This window comes from Balaenoptera ricei, chromosome 15 (genome assembly GCF_028023285.1).
Source record: "Balaenoptera ricei isolate mBalRic1 chromosome 15, mBalRic1.hap2, whole genome shotgun sequence".
Taxonomy (NCBI): domain Eukaryota; kingdom Metazoa; phylum Chordata; class Mammalia; order Artiodactyla; family Balaenopteridae; genus Balaenoptera; species Balaenoptera ricei.
Window position 1 is genome coordinate 6,319,826 of NC_082653.1, and position 15,163 is coordinate 6,334,988.

The 15,163-nt window shown below is 42.6% G+C and overlaps 1 protein-coding gene across 2 annotated transcripts in view; it reads right to left on the reverse strand.

The window, feature by feature from the left end:
* RTF2 (replication termination factor 2) overlaps positions 1–11,411 on the reverse strand; it is a 42,060-nt gene extending 30,649 nt beyond the window's left edge. For both annotated transcript variants that reach the window (XM_059897734.1, XM_059897733.1), the window contains exons 1-4: positions 11,254–11,411; positions 7,098–7,192; positions 5,846–5,939; positions 3,978–4,117 (exon numbers count right to left, since the gene is read on the reverse strand). In XM_059897734.1, the coding sequence (XP_059753717.1) occupies positions 3,978–4,117; positions 5,846–5,939; positions 7,098–7,192; positions 11,254–11,322 (398 nt within the window). In that variant the 5' untranslated portion in view covers positions 11,323–11,411. The remainder of the gene's footprint in view (positions 1–3,977; positions 4,118–5,845; positions 5,940–7,097; positions 7,193–11,253) is intronic.
* Between the last annotated feature and the right edge of the window lie 3,752 nt (positions 11,412–15,163).

Consider the following 15,163-nt stretch of genomic DNA (forward strand, 5'->3'; position numbering starts at 1 on the left):
AGAAATCCAAAGTGGATTTCTGCTTCCATGAAAAATGGCAAAAACTAAAAACTGGCATTCAGCATTTGTTTTGCAGCGCGCTGTTGTACAGGTAGCTTGCACCCCAAGCTCCTTCTAGAGGAACTACACTCAAGATCTCAGTGTCAAGCTGCCATAGCTTTGAACTGTGCCCATGACCATCTGTGCTTTATCCCTATTTATTTTGTGCATCTGCTAGCAAGATGTGTCTTAAGGGTAACTGCTTCTTCAATTTATGCCATTTCAGCTTAGGAAAGTTTTCTTAGTCACTTAGGAAAAGCTCTACTTTTCAGAGAGAGGAGAAACTTGTGTGTTGAAATTAAAACCACAAACATAGGCCAAAGTTCCACTCCTACCCCCTTGCAATAATCCTTTGGAAAAAAGACTCTATCAATAAAAATAAATAGAGGCATTTTTAAAAAACACCACAAAAAGTCAAAAGACAGAATAGGAACTCAGGGAGATAATATTTTAAACACATATGAGGTTCAGAGTTTATGAATATTCAAAGAGATCTTTAAAAGCAACAGTACACAATATAGAAAAATGGGCAAAGGGCATTAACATGCAGTTGACAAGAGAAATATAAATGGCCAAAGCACATAAAAGATGCTTAACCCCTACTGTTAATTACAGAAATGCATTTCAAACAAAGACATACAGTGTTTTACCTATCAGGCAATAATGAAAGAGTCTGAAGGTATCCAGTTGGAAACTGTCTGAGGAAACAGGCACGTTTGTTGATGTGTGGGTACAACACGGTACAACATTTCAGGAGGACAATTGGCAGTAGTATCAGGTAAAGCATCACTCTGCAGACTTTCTCCTACAGAATCATGCCCACAAGTGTGCACATGCACAAGTATGTATTTATGAAGCTGTGCAGTACAGCAAGGAAGAAGAGGAAGCCACCTAAATGCCCATCAACAGAGGACTGGTTAAATAAATATGAACTCTTATACAGCTATTAAAAAGAATAAGGTGGGGACTTCCCTGGTGGCGCAGTGGTTGAGAATCCGCCTGCCAATGCTAGGGGGACACGGGTTCGAGCCCTGGTCTGGGAAGATCCCACATGCCGCGGAGCAGCTAAGCCCGTGCGCCACAACTACTGAGCCTGCGCTCTAGAGCCTGTGCTCTGCAACAAGAGAAGCCACCACAATGAGAAGCCCGCGCACAGCAACGAAGAGTAGCCCCCGCTCTCCGCAACTAGAGAAAGCCTGCGCACAGCAACGAAGACCCAACATAGCCAAAAATAAATTAAATAAATAAATAAATAAATAAATTTATTAAAAAAAAAAAAAAAAAAAAGAATAAGGTGGGACTTCCCTGGTGGCACAGTGGTTAAGACTCCATACTCCCAAGGCAGGGGCCCCGGGTTCGATCCCTGGTCCGGGAACTGGATCCCACATGATGCTGCAACTAGGAGTTTGCGTGCCACAGCTGGGGAGCCCGCGAGCCACAACTGAGGACCCTGCCTGCCGCAACTAAGAGCCCACGTGCTGCAACTAAGGAGCCGGCGAGTTGCAACTAAGGAGCCCGCCTGCCGCAACTAAGACTTGACGCAACCAAATAAATTAAAAAAAAAAAAAAAAGAATAAGGAATAAGGAAAAGAATAAGTGTTATGTATGGCCAAGAAAATGTTTAAATTAGACAGAGTAGACAGAGAAGTAGAAAAAAATAAGGTTACAAAATATGTGTAATATGATTCCGTGCCGGTGGGAAGCATACGTGTCTATCTGTGTCTCTCTTGCAGAGGTGCAGGGAAGTGTGTTGTCTGTGTTGGTGTTGCAGAGGTCTGTAGAAGGCGTTAGACACCGAACAGCTAACAGTGCTGTCACTGGAGGCTAGGATGCGGCAAAGGTGCAAAAAGCACTTTCACAATTTACTTCTTTTTAATTTACTTACTTATTTATTTATTTATTTGGCTGTGCTGGGTCTTAGTTGCAGCATGTGGGATCTTCACTGCGGCATGCGAAGTCTTCAGTGCAGCATGTGGGATCTAGTTCCCCAACCAGGGATCAAACCCGGGCCCCCTGCACTGGGAGCGTGGAGTCTTAGCCACTGGACCACCAGGGAAGTCCCTCACATTTACTTCTTATGTTCCTCTAAAAAATGCCACCATAGAAACTTTCTCCAAGCTTTTCACCATAGAAACTTTCTCCAATTTCTCCATAGAAACTTTTAATCTCAGGGATTATAGCAGATGCAGATTGCTCTAACGAAAACCAAATTAATAACATCGTACTAATATTCATTAAATGTTTAGGACTAAAAAAAAACCCTGCTTTATGAATGCTTACTAAGTATTAATGATTTAGGAAATGGTTTTTCTTTAAACAAAGGCTAAATGTTTTTATTATACCAATAACCTATTTCTATTTTTCTATACACTTAAATCTTTATTATACAAATGTTATTAAATATACAAACTAACCCCAAAATCAATTTTCTAGTGTGGAGGCCCTATTAACAGCAAGCGGGCAAAGCCAAAACAGGCAAAGCTCAATTAACTGAGAAGAGAAAAAGGAGAAGAGATTAACCAGCAAATGAAAGGGAAAAAACTAGGGGAAGCCACAATCGGAGCAACAGGCTAGAGGTAACCCCTGCTCAAGACGCCAGAGTTGAGTCTGTTTCTGCTAAGTTCCTCTTTTGGGGGTGAACCATGGTTTTCTTAAAAAGAAGTGGGAAGCCAGATACAAAAGGTCACATATTGTGTGATTCTATTTATATGAAATATTCAGACTAGGTAAACCCACTGGACAGAAAGCAGATTGTCTGCTGCTAGGGGCTGGGGGGAGGGGGCATGGGAAGGGACTGCTTAATGGGTAGGGGGTTTTACTTTGGGGTGATGAAAATGTTTCAGAACTAGATGGAGGTGATGGTTGCACAACACTGAGAATGCACTAAACGCCACTGAAACATACACTTTAAAAAGATTGTGAATGTTAGGACTTTCACCTCAAAATAATGTGTACGTACACACACACACACACAAGTAGGACAAGGTTAGGTACATGAATCTCATTCCCCAGAATATTTCTCTTGTGAACTTTAGCCTTTCATTTGGGCATGAAATGAAAGGCTTTTTTCAGCCTTATTTGGGTATAATTGACAAACAGGAATTGTATATATTGAAAGTGTACAACTTGATGATCTGCTCTATGTAGAAATCGTAAGACGATCTTCACAGTCAAGCTCATTATCATACCCATCACCTCACAGGATCACCACTAAACGGTAAACTTTAAGAGAGGCCTAAATGATTTCCTTTCAACACGTAATATGTTAGATGGAAGATTCCAGATGACAGTATGGACTACCAGCTACTAAAGGTATTTCTAAATGGTGGGAAAAAAGTTTAAAGCTTTGGCAAAGTGAGACATCCTATAAAAAGGCACCCTACTAATCCACTCGACATTCATATTTTTTAAGGGGGAAATATACTTGCTTACTTGCATTTGCTATATACATCTCAAGCTTAAGATTTCTGGTGCTCTAGCCAGAGGACCTGTTAGCTACAAATTCAAAGCAAGTTATCCTCATCAACCGGGCCTTTCACTGACCGATCAACCACACGTTCTGTAAGATCGTTTTCCACTGCAGAGTTTTTAGCAATTGTAAGGAAATGGGATTTGTTTGATGGAAAATATCTGTCCTTTACTTTCTTTCCCATAGGAGAAGACCAAAGAACTCAACTCAAGTCTCTTAAGTGTCCCAAGACAAATTTTTAAACTCCCTCTTTACTTTAGGCTCTCCTAACCTCAAGAATAGAAAGCTGCAGACAACAAAGAGGCCATGTTACACGTGGCTGGTAGGGAATGAACATGGTCTTGTGCACTACCCAAACCAAAAGACACCTTAAGGAAATCCGTGTGATTATTAAGCTTTGGCACAGATCCTAACAGCACTGGGATCACTCACCCAGACTCCACATCATCTGCCCACATCCATTACTGACCTGTGTCGGCCATTCATCTCCAAGCCCACGACGGGGCAGATGAAACGTGCCCGCTGGAGGTCATCGTGTTTGTCACCTTTAGTGTTTCCTTTATCTCCTTCCCAGGCGGGGTTATCAGAAAGCCTCAGTTCTGTCACATTCTGTGAAAAAAACATGAATATTTTAAGAGTTCCTTTGACAAATGGAACATCTTTAGCCTTAATTATTATTCTAGTCCCTTCCCGTCCAAACCTCTTTTTCTACTTTCCTTTAACATCAATTAACATGGATATAAAATTAAACCATAAGTTGTGATAGAAAACAAAATTTTTTAAATGCACTGTCTAGCAAATAATTAATTTCTATTTTACAAGCATTTTGCTATATAAGGCAAAGTAACTTCAGACATGAAAATTTACCCCACTAAGAGAAGAAAGCTTTGTATTAGTTTCATCCAGAAAGGAACACTTTCTTTCCTGGCTGATGAAGCCTCACTGAGGCTATTCATATTACTGACAAGCCACGTTTATTTAACAGCTAAATAGACGGTAAAATCTGTGAGGCCATGGTCTAATGAGTCCAAGGCAGAATATTAGCCAGAGATTACTGTCATACTCCAAGATCCAGGTGTTCCGGTTTTCAAAATTCAGTTTTACAAGGAGTGACTTAACAGCCCCACTTTAGCATTTGAAGCATTTCCTCATATTTAACTGCACCATTTGATTTCAACACTCCAGAGAGCAGCTGAGCACCTTGAAAGGAAAAAGCCACCACACACGGGGTCGGCTTCCTGCTTGTGTATTCATCAAGTTCTCTGCTCAGAGTATCTGTGGACTATTAACTGCAGTAATAATAACCTTTGCATTGTTTTATGTGAATCCTTTTATCTTTACAGTTGTGATTTCTTGGAAAAAAAATTTTTGCATTAAAATTAAAAGTTCACCACATACATTATATATTGTGTTTTAAGTGTAGACTTGTATAAGTTAATTTCAGTGATAATCACATTTTTGAGATAAGATAATTATGCTACTATGGGTTTTTGAGAAATGAGTTCTCTTCCCAAGGAAACGATGACGACAATCAGCGTGGTTACCTCTACAGCACTACCAACAGCTACATCTCAGAATTACTAATTTGTCTGAAATAAATATTACCCCAAGAACTCAAACAAAAAGCCTATTATAACAATAAAAAAATTTAAAAAGAAAAAGAAGGAGGAAAAAACTCAAAGCCTTAGCCTGGGAGTCAGGGGCTCTGGATCTAGTTTAAGCACCCCACTGACTAGCCATGAGGCCTCAACATGTCATACACAGTGAGTGTTTTCACCTGTCAAGCTTGGTGGTTCTCAAATTCTTCACTACTTTGATTTTTCTCCCACTGACCAGATTTGAAAGATTCTGTCCTCTCAACAAACTTCCTTTACTAAAAAACTTGCTTTTCCACTTTTATGAAAGAACTTTCAGAACCTCTAATCAGTAGGAGATAACCACAATGATTGAATAGTTATCTACCTATAAAAATCTCTAATTCTATAAAAGTGTCTTCCAAACCAAAATTCGAGTGGCTGAGTTTTAACTATAAAAATAATGCTTCCCAACATTTATACAGCACAATATACAAGTTTCGAAGTTTTGAAACTTGTATACTACAGTTTTGAAGTTCTTTCACTCATATGAACTCACAACAGATTTATAATCCAGGAAGTATGGGTGTGGGGACTTCTGGTTTGAACTTCAAGTGACCTGCCCCAAATCACACCTTTATTAGGTGGCTGGGTGGGACTGGAATTCCAAATTTCCAAGTTCAGTCTAAAATGTACATGAATTCTATAAAATAAAACCCTAACCACTGAAACCCCCGGAGCACTTCCGAATCACCTGTCTTACCTTAATGCTTTTAATGTGAGAGGCTGCCTTCCCAAGAGCCTTTTCGGAAGACTTGTCCAATAGAAACTCAATGATGGCATCTTTGTTGTAAAGTCTGCAACAATAAAGATCAGTCAAAACATTCTGGCAATAATCAACCTTCACCCAAAGGAAGAAGACTAAACTGAGTACAATCCAAAGTCATTTACGGCTGATAACAGAAATGCCCTGCACTCCTAAAAAAAAAAGTAAATTTAATCCTGTACCAACCATTTCCAAAGCATACAAAGAAAGAAACTAGTTTAAATAAAAGGCTACAAACTGGCAGCCTGAGGACTAAATGTGACCTGATCAAGGCTTTTTCTAAATTGGGAGATTTAATACAAAAGTACACATTTTCAGGCTTCCCTGGTGGTGCAGTGGTTGAGAATTTGCCTGCCAATGCAGGGGACACAGGTTCGAGCCCTGGTCTGGGAAGATCCCACATGCCGCGGAGCAACTAGGCCCGTGAGCCACAGTTACTGAGCCTGCGCGTCTGGAGCCTGTGCTCCGCAACAGGAGAGGCCGCGACGGTGAGAGGCCAGCGCACCGCGATGAAGAGTGGCCCCCGCTCGCCGCAGATGGAGAGAGCCCGCGCACAGAAACGAAGACCCAACACAGCCAAAAATAAATAAATTAATTAATTAATTTTTTTAAAAAAGTACACATTTTCAACTTCCCCTGAAAAAAAGAAAGAAAAAAAAATCAGAAAAATGTTCTGGACTCAGTCTACATTCTTGAACTGTAACAGCAGGCTGGAACTGAAGAGCAGCTACCCCGTAATTTGCCTTTTTTGCCGGCCGTGCAGCACAGCTTGTGGGACCTTAGTTCTCCAACCAGGGATTGAACCTGGGCCCTCGGCAGTGAGAGCACGGAGTCAGTCCTAACCACTGGACTACCAGGGAACTCCTGCAGCTACCCCTTAGACAGGACATGAACTCTCCAGTTTCCCCCAGTCCTCACCGTTCCCTACTGACCCCACATGGGTCCTTCATGCATTTATCTTTATAACTTAACTCCTAATGGCCCCTGAGTTTTCAACCCATGGATTAAATAAACCAAACTGAATAGAAAAGTGCAGAAGTATGTTTTGAGACAGAGAATGATAACCCAGGCTTCACAAATTTGCTGGAGATCATTCACATTTGATGAATCAAGAACAGCAATTATACATTAAAATTCTTTTTAAGATCATTTAATAAAAACTCGTCTCCGTTAAGTAAAGGAACCATACCTGCCAAGTTCACAGGCAACTATTGGTCGTCTTAATATTTCTTGACTTAGAGTACAATAGTTCCACTGGGCCACTAACTCAGCATCCTTGTCAACCTGAGAAAAGAAAAAAAAATCCTGTCAATTAATTTTCACCTCTGAAAGACACATGGTCTACAGTTCCACATATAAAGGCTTATTCAGTAATACCACACTGTGACAATTTTTTTGTTTCTTTGTTTTTAAAATATTTATTTATTTATTTATTTATTTGGTTGTGCCGGGTCTTAGTTGTAGCTCACCGGCTCCTTAGTTGTGGCATGCGAACCCTTAGTTGCGGCATGCACGTGGGATCTAGTTCCTTGACCAGGGATTGAACCCAGGATCCCTGCATTGGGAGTGCGGAGTCTTAACCAGTGCACCACCAGGGAAGTCCCACGATTTTTGTTTTTTAAATCAAAGATAGTGACACACGAAGTCGGGATTTAAAAAGTCACAAGTAACCGACACTATGTCAAATAAAGGCCTCTCTATACATGACATGTACAAAGAAACAGTTTACATCAAGTCATTATATTGCTTATGCTAGTTACATATTAATATCTGTATCTTAACAGTAAGTTAGGAAGGCCATACAGAAAAATCAAGCAGTACAGGTTAATTCCTAACAATGGGAAAGGCTCCAAAGTTGTAGCAGAATTTAAGGACAAAGAATTGAGAAGATAGGCATTTTTTTAAAAAAACAGGTCAGGGCTTCCCTGGTGGCGCAGTGGTTAAGAATCTGCCTGCTAATGCAGGGGACACGGGTTCGAGCCCTGCTCTGGGAAGATCCCACATGCCGCGGAGCAACTAAGCCCGTGCGCCACAACTACTGAGCCTGAGCTGTAGAGCCCGCGAGCCACAACTACTGAGCCCACGTGCCACAACTACTGAAGCCCACGTGCCTAGAGCCCGTGCTCCACAACAAGAGAAGCCACCGCAATGAGAAGCCTGCGCAACACAACGAAGAGTAGCTCCCGCTTGCCACAACTAGAGAAAGCCAGCGCGCAGCAACAAAAGACCCAACTCAGCCAAAAATAAATAAATAAATAGATTAAAAAACAAACAAACAAAAAAAACAGGTCAGCACAAAGACTGTATAATTCTTTATAAAATCAGCAATTTAACAGAAGTGTTTTTTGCCAACTGCTCACTATGTGGCATATCAGGCCATTATCCACAGTATAAAGATCCAGATCTGAGACCTTCCATAGCCCTCAAATGATATTTTCACCTATTTAATATTCCATGTCCCACTCTTTCCTCTTCCTAAAATGTCAAACCTGAATAATGTAACAGGATGGCACATTTGAAAGAAAACAGGAAGAAAAAATTTTTAATTCCCTTAAATTTAGTTTTTGCAGGAACAAGTACGTAAGTGTTTACTGCGCGCCAGGCACTGTGCTGAGCAGTTTCAGTGACTTGTCCTTTAGCCCTCATAAAACCTTCTGCGTTAGGATTTTTACCTTTGTAGTTGAGAAAACTGACATACCAAGAAGTTAAGTTACATGTCAAGGTCACAAACAGGCAAGCAGACAAAGGAGCTAGGATAAAAAGCCAGGCAGGGGACTTCACTGGTGGCACAATCGTTAAGAATCCGCCTGCCAATGCAGGAGACACGGGTTCGATCCCTGGTCCAGGAAGATCCCACGTGCCACGGGGCAACTAGGCCTGTGCACCACAACTACTGAGCCTGCGCTCTAGAGCCCATGCTCTGCAACTAAAGAAGTCACCGGAATGAGAAACCCGCGCACCGCAACAAAGAGTAGCCCCCGCTCACCGCTCACCGCAACTAGAGAAAGCCTGCGCGCAGCAACGAAGACCCAACGCAGCTAACAAAAAATCAATTTAAAAAAATAAAAAATAAAAAAAATAAAAAGCCACGTTCAGCAAGTTTAGGATCTACTTTCTAGATTACTCCTTGCCTGGGAATTTAAAAATTGGTCCCCCCAAAACTTCTGAAAACATTTTTTCTAGGGTCACTCTTTTCACGGCAAGGTCTCAAATTTGAGTAATGTTTTGGGTCAGACCCAACATACCATATGAGTGATCAAAAAATGTTATTATTTACCTATTTGAAAATGTAAGCTCTACAAGGGCTGGACTCTGTTTCCTGCTGCATCCTCAGGGCCTAGAATGGTGTATACGGTAAGCACTTAATAATTATTTGTTGAGTGAATAAGGATAATAAAAATCCATCCTGCTTGGGCACTCTAGTTGTTTCAGATCACCCTTTTTTCTTTTCTATCCCCTTCTGACACCTATTCTTTGCCAAGTCTTTCATTAAGCTACTTCTTCAGCTCTGGGCACAAGTTAACAAAACTGAGCTGAATACTCTTTGGGTAAAAGCTCTCGCACACAAGTGGTAACTACCCAGCATTAATCTCTGCACATGTAGGTATGATTAGAGGGTACGCTCCATCCTCCTGGGTGTTCATTCATTCTCAAATTCCACATATTTGTTGTGTGTCTACTGTGTGGCAGACACATCATAGGGATCACAGAAATAAGACGTACAAGGACCCTGTCCATATAGGAAATAGACAAGAACAAATATAGTGATAAGCACTATAAAGAAAAGTAGGGACTTCCCTGGTGGTCCAGTGGGTAAGACTCCACGCTCCCCACACAGGGGGCCCGGGTTCGATCCCTGGTCAGGGAACTAGATCCCGCATGCATGCTGCAACTAAGAGTCCACATGCTGCAACTAAGACCCGGTGCAGCCAAAATAAATAAATAATAAATAAATAAAAATTTTTTTTAAAAGAAAGAAAAATACAGCAGCAGAAGAGGATAGAGTGATCAGAAGTGAGATGTATTTTGGCTACAGTGGACTGAGATAACATTTGAGTAAAGAATTGATTGATGTTAAAAAAAAAAAAACCCAAATGATATATGACTATCTCAGTGAAGAACATATCAGGTTGAGGAAATTATACTCCAGATTGAGGAACAAGGCCTGTGTAGCTGGAACAGAATGAAAGGGCTGGAGAAGGCCAGAAGGTGAGGTAATTACATCAGATCCTGTCTGACCACACAGGGTCTTGTGGGATTCTTTTTCTTAATACAATGGGAAGCCACTGGAGTGGTTTAAATACAGTTGATATGTGGAATTTATCTTTAAAAAAGACTTCTCTGGCTGCTGAATGGAGACTCATATGGACCATCCACAATGTGCCAGCCACTTGTATTAGGTGCTTTACACACCTTCTATTATTAAAAAGTAATTCCTAGTGCTAACTTTGAAATCCTGAATAACTGGATGGGAATCCTGGCTTCATTACCTACCAGTTGCATGATCTTGGTCACGTTACTGACTCAATTTCCCTGTTAGCAGCATGGAAATTATAATACATAATTTGCCGAATTACTGGTGAGAATTAGGGATTATCCACTCATTCATTTATCCACTATATTTACTGCACCAGGAGCTGTGCTAGTTGTAGAGGGGAGAAAAGGTGCAGGCTCTGCCACCAGGAGCTTACCATCCTCTGAGATCAACATTAATCAACCTGGAAGCAGTGTACATGGTTGTTAGATAGTTTTTAAGAGGAGAACCTGGGGACTTCCCTCGCGGTCTAGTGCTTAGGGCTCCGCGCTTCCACTGCAGGGGGCACGGGTTCCATCCCTGGTCGGGGAACTAAAATCCCACATGCCTCGCAGCGCAGCAGAAAAAAAAAAAAAAAAAGAGGAGGACCTGATCTCATAGGTAACGGTTTGAGAAGACCTCACTGAGAAAACGAAGTTACTATGTACAAAACTCAACAAACAGCAGCCATTTGTATCATTGTTACTAGCAGCAGACAGACTTCAAATCCTGGTTCTGCCACTTACTAGCTTTGCAACTTTCTCTTCCTGAGCCTCAATTTCCATGTCTTTTGACAGTATGTACCCGTAGAGCTGTTTTGGGAATTACATGAGATACCCCATATTACGCGTACTGCCGGGTGAATAACAACAGCACGCACTCAATAAAGGTCCGTTATTAATACTGTGGTTAATCTTGAGTTCTCTGAAAGGGATAAATGAGCACACTTGCGTGTGGAAACCCGCTGGCTCCCCCTCCCACCCCCTTTCGCTCCCTGGGGGCGTCCGCGTGCCCCACTACCCCCGGGCCCCACTGGGCCCATTTCACTGACCTTCTCAACCTTCTTCGGCCCCTTCACCAGTTCATGCCTCTTGGGAATTGTTCCCCCGTCGCAACCCATCGCAAGCTGGGAGTCAGAGTCCAAAGCAATCCCCTACAGCCGCAACTTCCGGGCTGCCTAGCGACTGTAGCAGTCACTTCCGGCGCGCCGCAGTGACGCAAAACGCCCGTCGCAACGCGACGGGGTGGGATGGGGCGGGGCGGGGCGGGGCTTTTGCCCAGCCCTGGTTGCCATGGAGAGTATCGCTAGGCGCTGGGCGTGACCCCGCGGCGGGAGCTGCTGCAAAGTGCTTACTGGGCTTCGCGTGCCAAGCAGGGTGCGGAGCGTTCTTCCACTCCACCGCGGCAGCCCGTCCCTTTGTCTTTCGGGTGGGCGCTGGCTTTCTGCTGCACCCGCGTAATCGCCTCCCCACCGTCCGGGGGCGGGGTCCGGGGGGGCGGCGCGGGTGGGCGTGACTCAGGAGCACCCGCGGCTTTTGGGCCTCGTCCCACCCCAGCCTGACTCTGGGCAGACATCCCTAGGCTGGGGAGCACGTGGAGGGAAGTGCTGCATTTTATTCGTGCAATTAGTGATGAATATGGATGGATCTGTTATTTCAATTAACGTTCATGTGTTCAAAAAGAGAACGTATCTTTTTACTGAGCGTCAGTTGTGACCTAAGCACTCACAACAAATCCTTTGAAGTGATATTATATAAGATTATGGGGGAGTAAGATTCTCTAAGGCCTGAAACTTTCTGATACTGCCATGTATATTTTATACATATGAAATAGTGCACACAGTTTGTACATGTATGCATTTCATTCACAGCATCCTGAAGCCCAGGCAAAAATATTTTACTTATTAAAACGCAGGTATATAAAAAAAATTAAAAATTAAAAATAAAGGAAAAAGGAGGTATAATTAACAGACTCAGGTATAGTTATAAAACATACACTGATGTTTCCATGCCTTTTCCAAGAGACAGGCTGTATCATATCTATAATGAGAACACAAATCCCTTGCAAAACCCGTGTTAAAATCCATGATTGTCTGCTTTCATGCTCTTGACCATCTCTCCATTTGTTCCTTTAATTATTATAAATATTAGGGGAAAGCTTATCCACTGCGAGTAAAGCCGACCATTTATGATTGGATGTTACCACGTTGACCAAAGTGAAACAAAAAAACAAAATATTCCCCACTTGGAAACAGGAAATAAAGTGTATGTGGATACGAAAATTTCAAGGGCTATAAGATTGGGTTATCTGTTACTGCAATTAATGAGAATTAAAAGAAAATAAACCCTTTAATCAGCTGGTCTCTCACTGGCTTATGATTTATTTTTATGCCCATCACAAGAATTGTAAACTCCCTAGGGACTTTGATTTATTCCCTGTTGCATCCTCAGCGCCTAGAAGAGTCTTTGGCACACTCACTATTCAGTACTCAATAAACCAAAAGAAAGTACAGACTCATTCAGAGAGGGGTGACAAGCAGCCCCTAAAACTGATGAGTACACCTAGAATCTCATTTCCAGGGGAGGAAACAGAAGGCTGGAAAGATCGAAGCACTCGTCCACGGTCAGACAGCTAGTCAGTGACAGCTGGGAATGGGTTCTAAGATTAGTTTTCTCTTACAGCAATGGACAGAAAATCAGGCAGAGAATAGCAAAAACTCAAGGATCTTTAGACAGACTCTCAAACCAGTGCTATTTTCTGACAAGTAAATCTACCCCTCACTGAATTCATTTGGGGCAGAAAAAACAAAAATAGCTGCTCTTTATCAAACCATGATTCTACCTACACTGGGAGATTTGGAAACATTCTTTCCTTCTGTCCTCACCACCTTAGTAGGGGGTGTAATGCCTTCTGTTTCCCAAAAGACAAAACTGAGGCTCAGATATCCAAGGTGTCTTGGGTCAGGGGCACACATCAAGGAAGTAGAAGGAGTAGGAGGTGAGGGAGGGGCGTTCTCAAATGAGGCCCATCTAACCACAGATGCCAGGATCCTTGACCTCTCCCCCCAAAGCTGCTGATGACACCCAGTGGTGATGACTGTGAGGGCATTAAAGTTCAGGCAGCTGGATGTTTTTTCTCTTCCTCCTTGGTTTCTTTTTTTAGAGTATTGGTCTCTAAGGTACTTCTTGTTGCAGACTATACACAGCTGAGTTGATTATTATCATCAGTAGCAACTAATTTGTGTTGAGAGCTGTCAGGCATTGTATTCCGTGCTTTATTTGATTTGAGCCATTTCATTTCCAGCCGCACTGGGAAGCAGGTTCGTTATCTGCTGCTTCTTCCCACTGCCTTTGTTGAATGAACCAGTAAAGGATATTCCCTTATGAGGATCCTTGGTGACAACTTTGATCCTTGGATCAAACTGTGAACTTGAAGGTCAGGAGAGGAATGAAGTTGTGAAAGAGAAAACCATTACCCTCTAGCAAAATCAGTATTCCTTAACCTTCCTGGGGTCATTGGACCTGTTGGAGAATTTGATGAAAACTTTGGATTTATTCTGCAGAAAAATATCCATAAGCACGTAGGAAGTTTTGCTACAGTTTATACATGTATGTATTTCATTCATGGCTTCCCGAGGCCCAGGCTAAGAACCAATACTTTAAATGCTTCTACTACGTGTTACTGTAGTTCCCAAATATTGCAGACTTCTAAACTGTTGAGGGTTTGATTTCCTGTTAGCTCTGCCCATGTGCTCTCCAGAGGTGCAGTTTTAAATTCTGTCTGGAGGGACTTCCCTGGTGGCGCAGTGGTTAAGAATCCGCCTGCCAATACAGGGGACACAGGTTCGAGCCCTGGTCCGGGAAGATCCCACATGCTGCGGAGCAATTAAGCCCGTGCGCCACAACTTCTGAACCTGCGCTCTAGAGCCCGCGAGCCACAACTACTGAAGCCCGCGTGCCTGAAGCCCGTGCTCCGCAACAAGAGAAGCCACCACAATGAGAAGCGCGCGCACCGCAACGAAGAGTAGCACCCACTCGCCGCAACTAGAGAAAGCCCGTGCGCAGCAATGAAGACCCAACACAGCCAAAAATAAAAAAATAAAAAAATAATAAAAATTCTGTCTGGAAAAAGTTGATATGCAGAGTAACTCATTTTAAGAGTTAGCATGAAAAAAAAACCCAACAACTATGTGCTAGGATTTTTCAAGAATTTCACAGCCTCATTTAAGGTTACACTTGGGAGGATAAACCAAAGACGGTTAAAATAAAATAAAGTAGAAAATGGAACTGATTGCTGAGATAACTCAGGACGAAAATTACTTTTTGTTTGCAGTTTTAGTGAAATATTAAAAATATTCTAGGGGGGACTTCCCTGGCGGTCTAGTGGTTAAGACTCCGAGCTTCCACTGCAGGGCGTGCGGGTTTGATCCCTGGTTGGGGAACTGAGATCCCACAGGTCGCGCGGTGCGGCCGAAAAAAAAATATTCCAGGACTATATGGGCCTTACATGAAGTGGCCCCTGGCTACTCCTTTCAGCTCACGTCACTCTCTTTTCTTTCCCTCACTCCGTTCCAGCCTCACGGGCATCCTCCTCTCCAGGTGTACGTCTCCTCTGGGCACTCACCTTGCTGTTCCCTTTCCAGAACACTCTTCCCCATGTTTGCCAGGCCAGCTTCCTTCAGTGATGCATCACTCGGCTCCTGGTCCCCTCTTCGGAGCCATCTTCCCAGACCTCTCCATCTAAAAGAGCACGTCTCCTCCATCACGCTACCCCCTACCTTGATTTAATTTCTTCCTTGCACTTCCCACCACTGATACCATGTTATAAATTTAAATTTTGATATCTCGTTCACCATGGATTTTTGGTATTGATTTAGATTTTTAAAATATGGCATCAAAGTATAATTTATCTTGATTACTAAGTTTTGGGGGAGCCCCCCTTACATTTTCCATCCAAAGAGA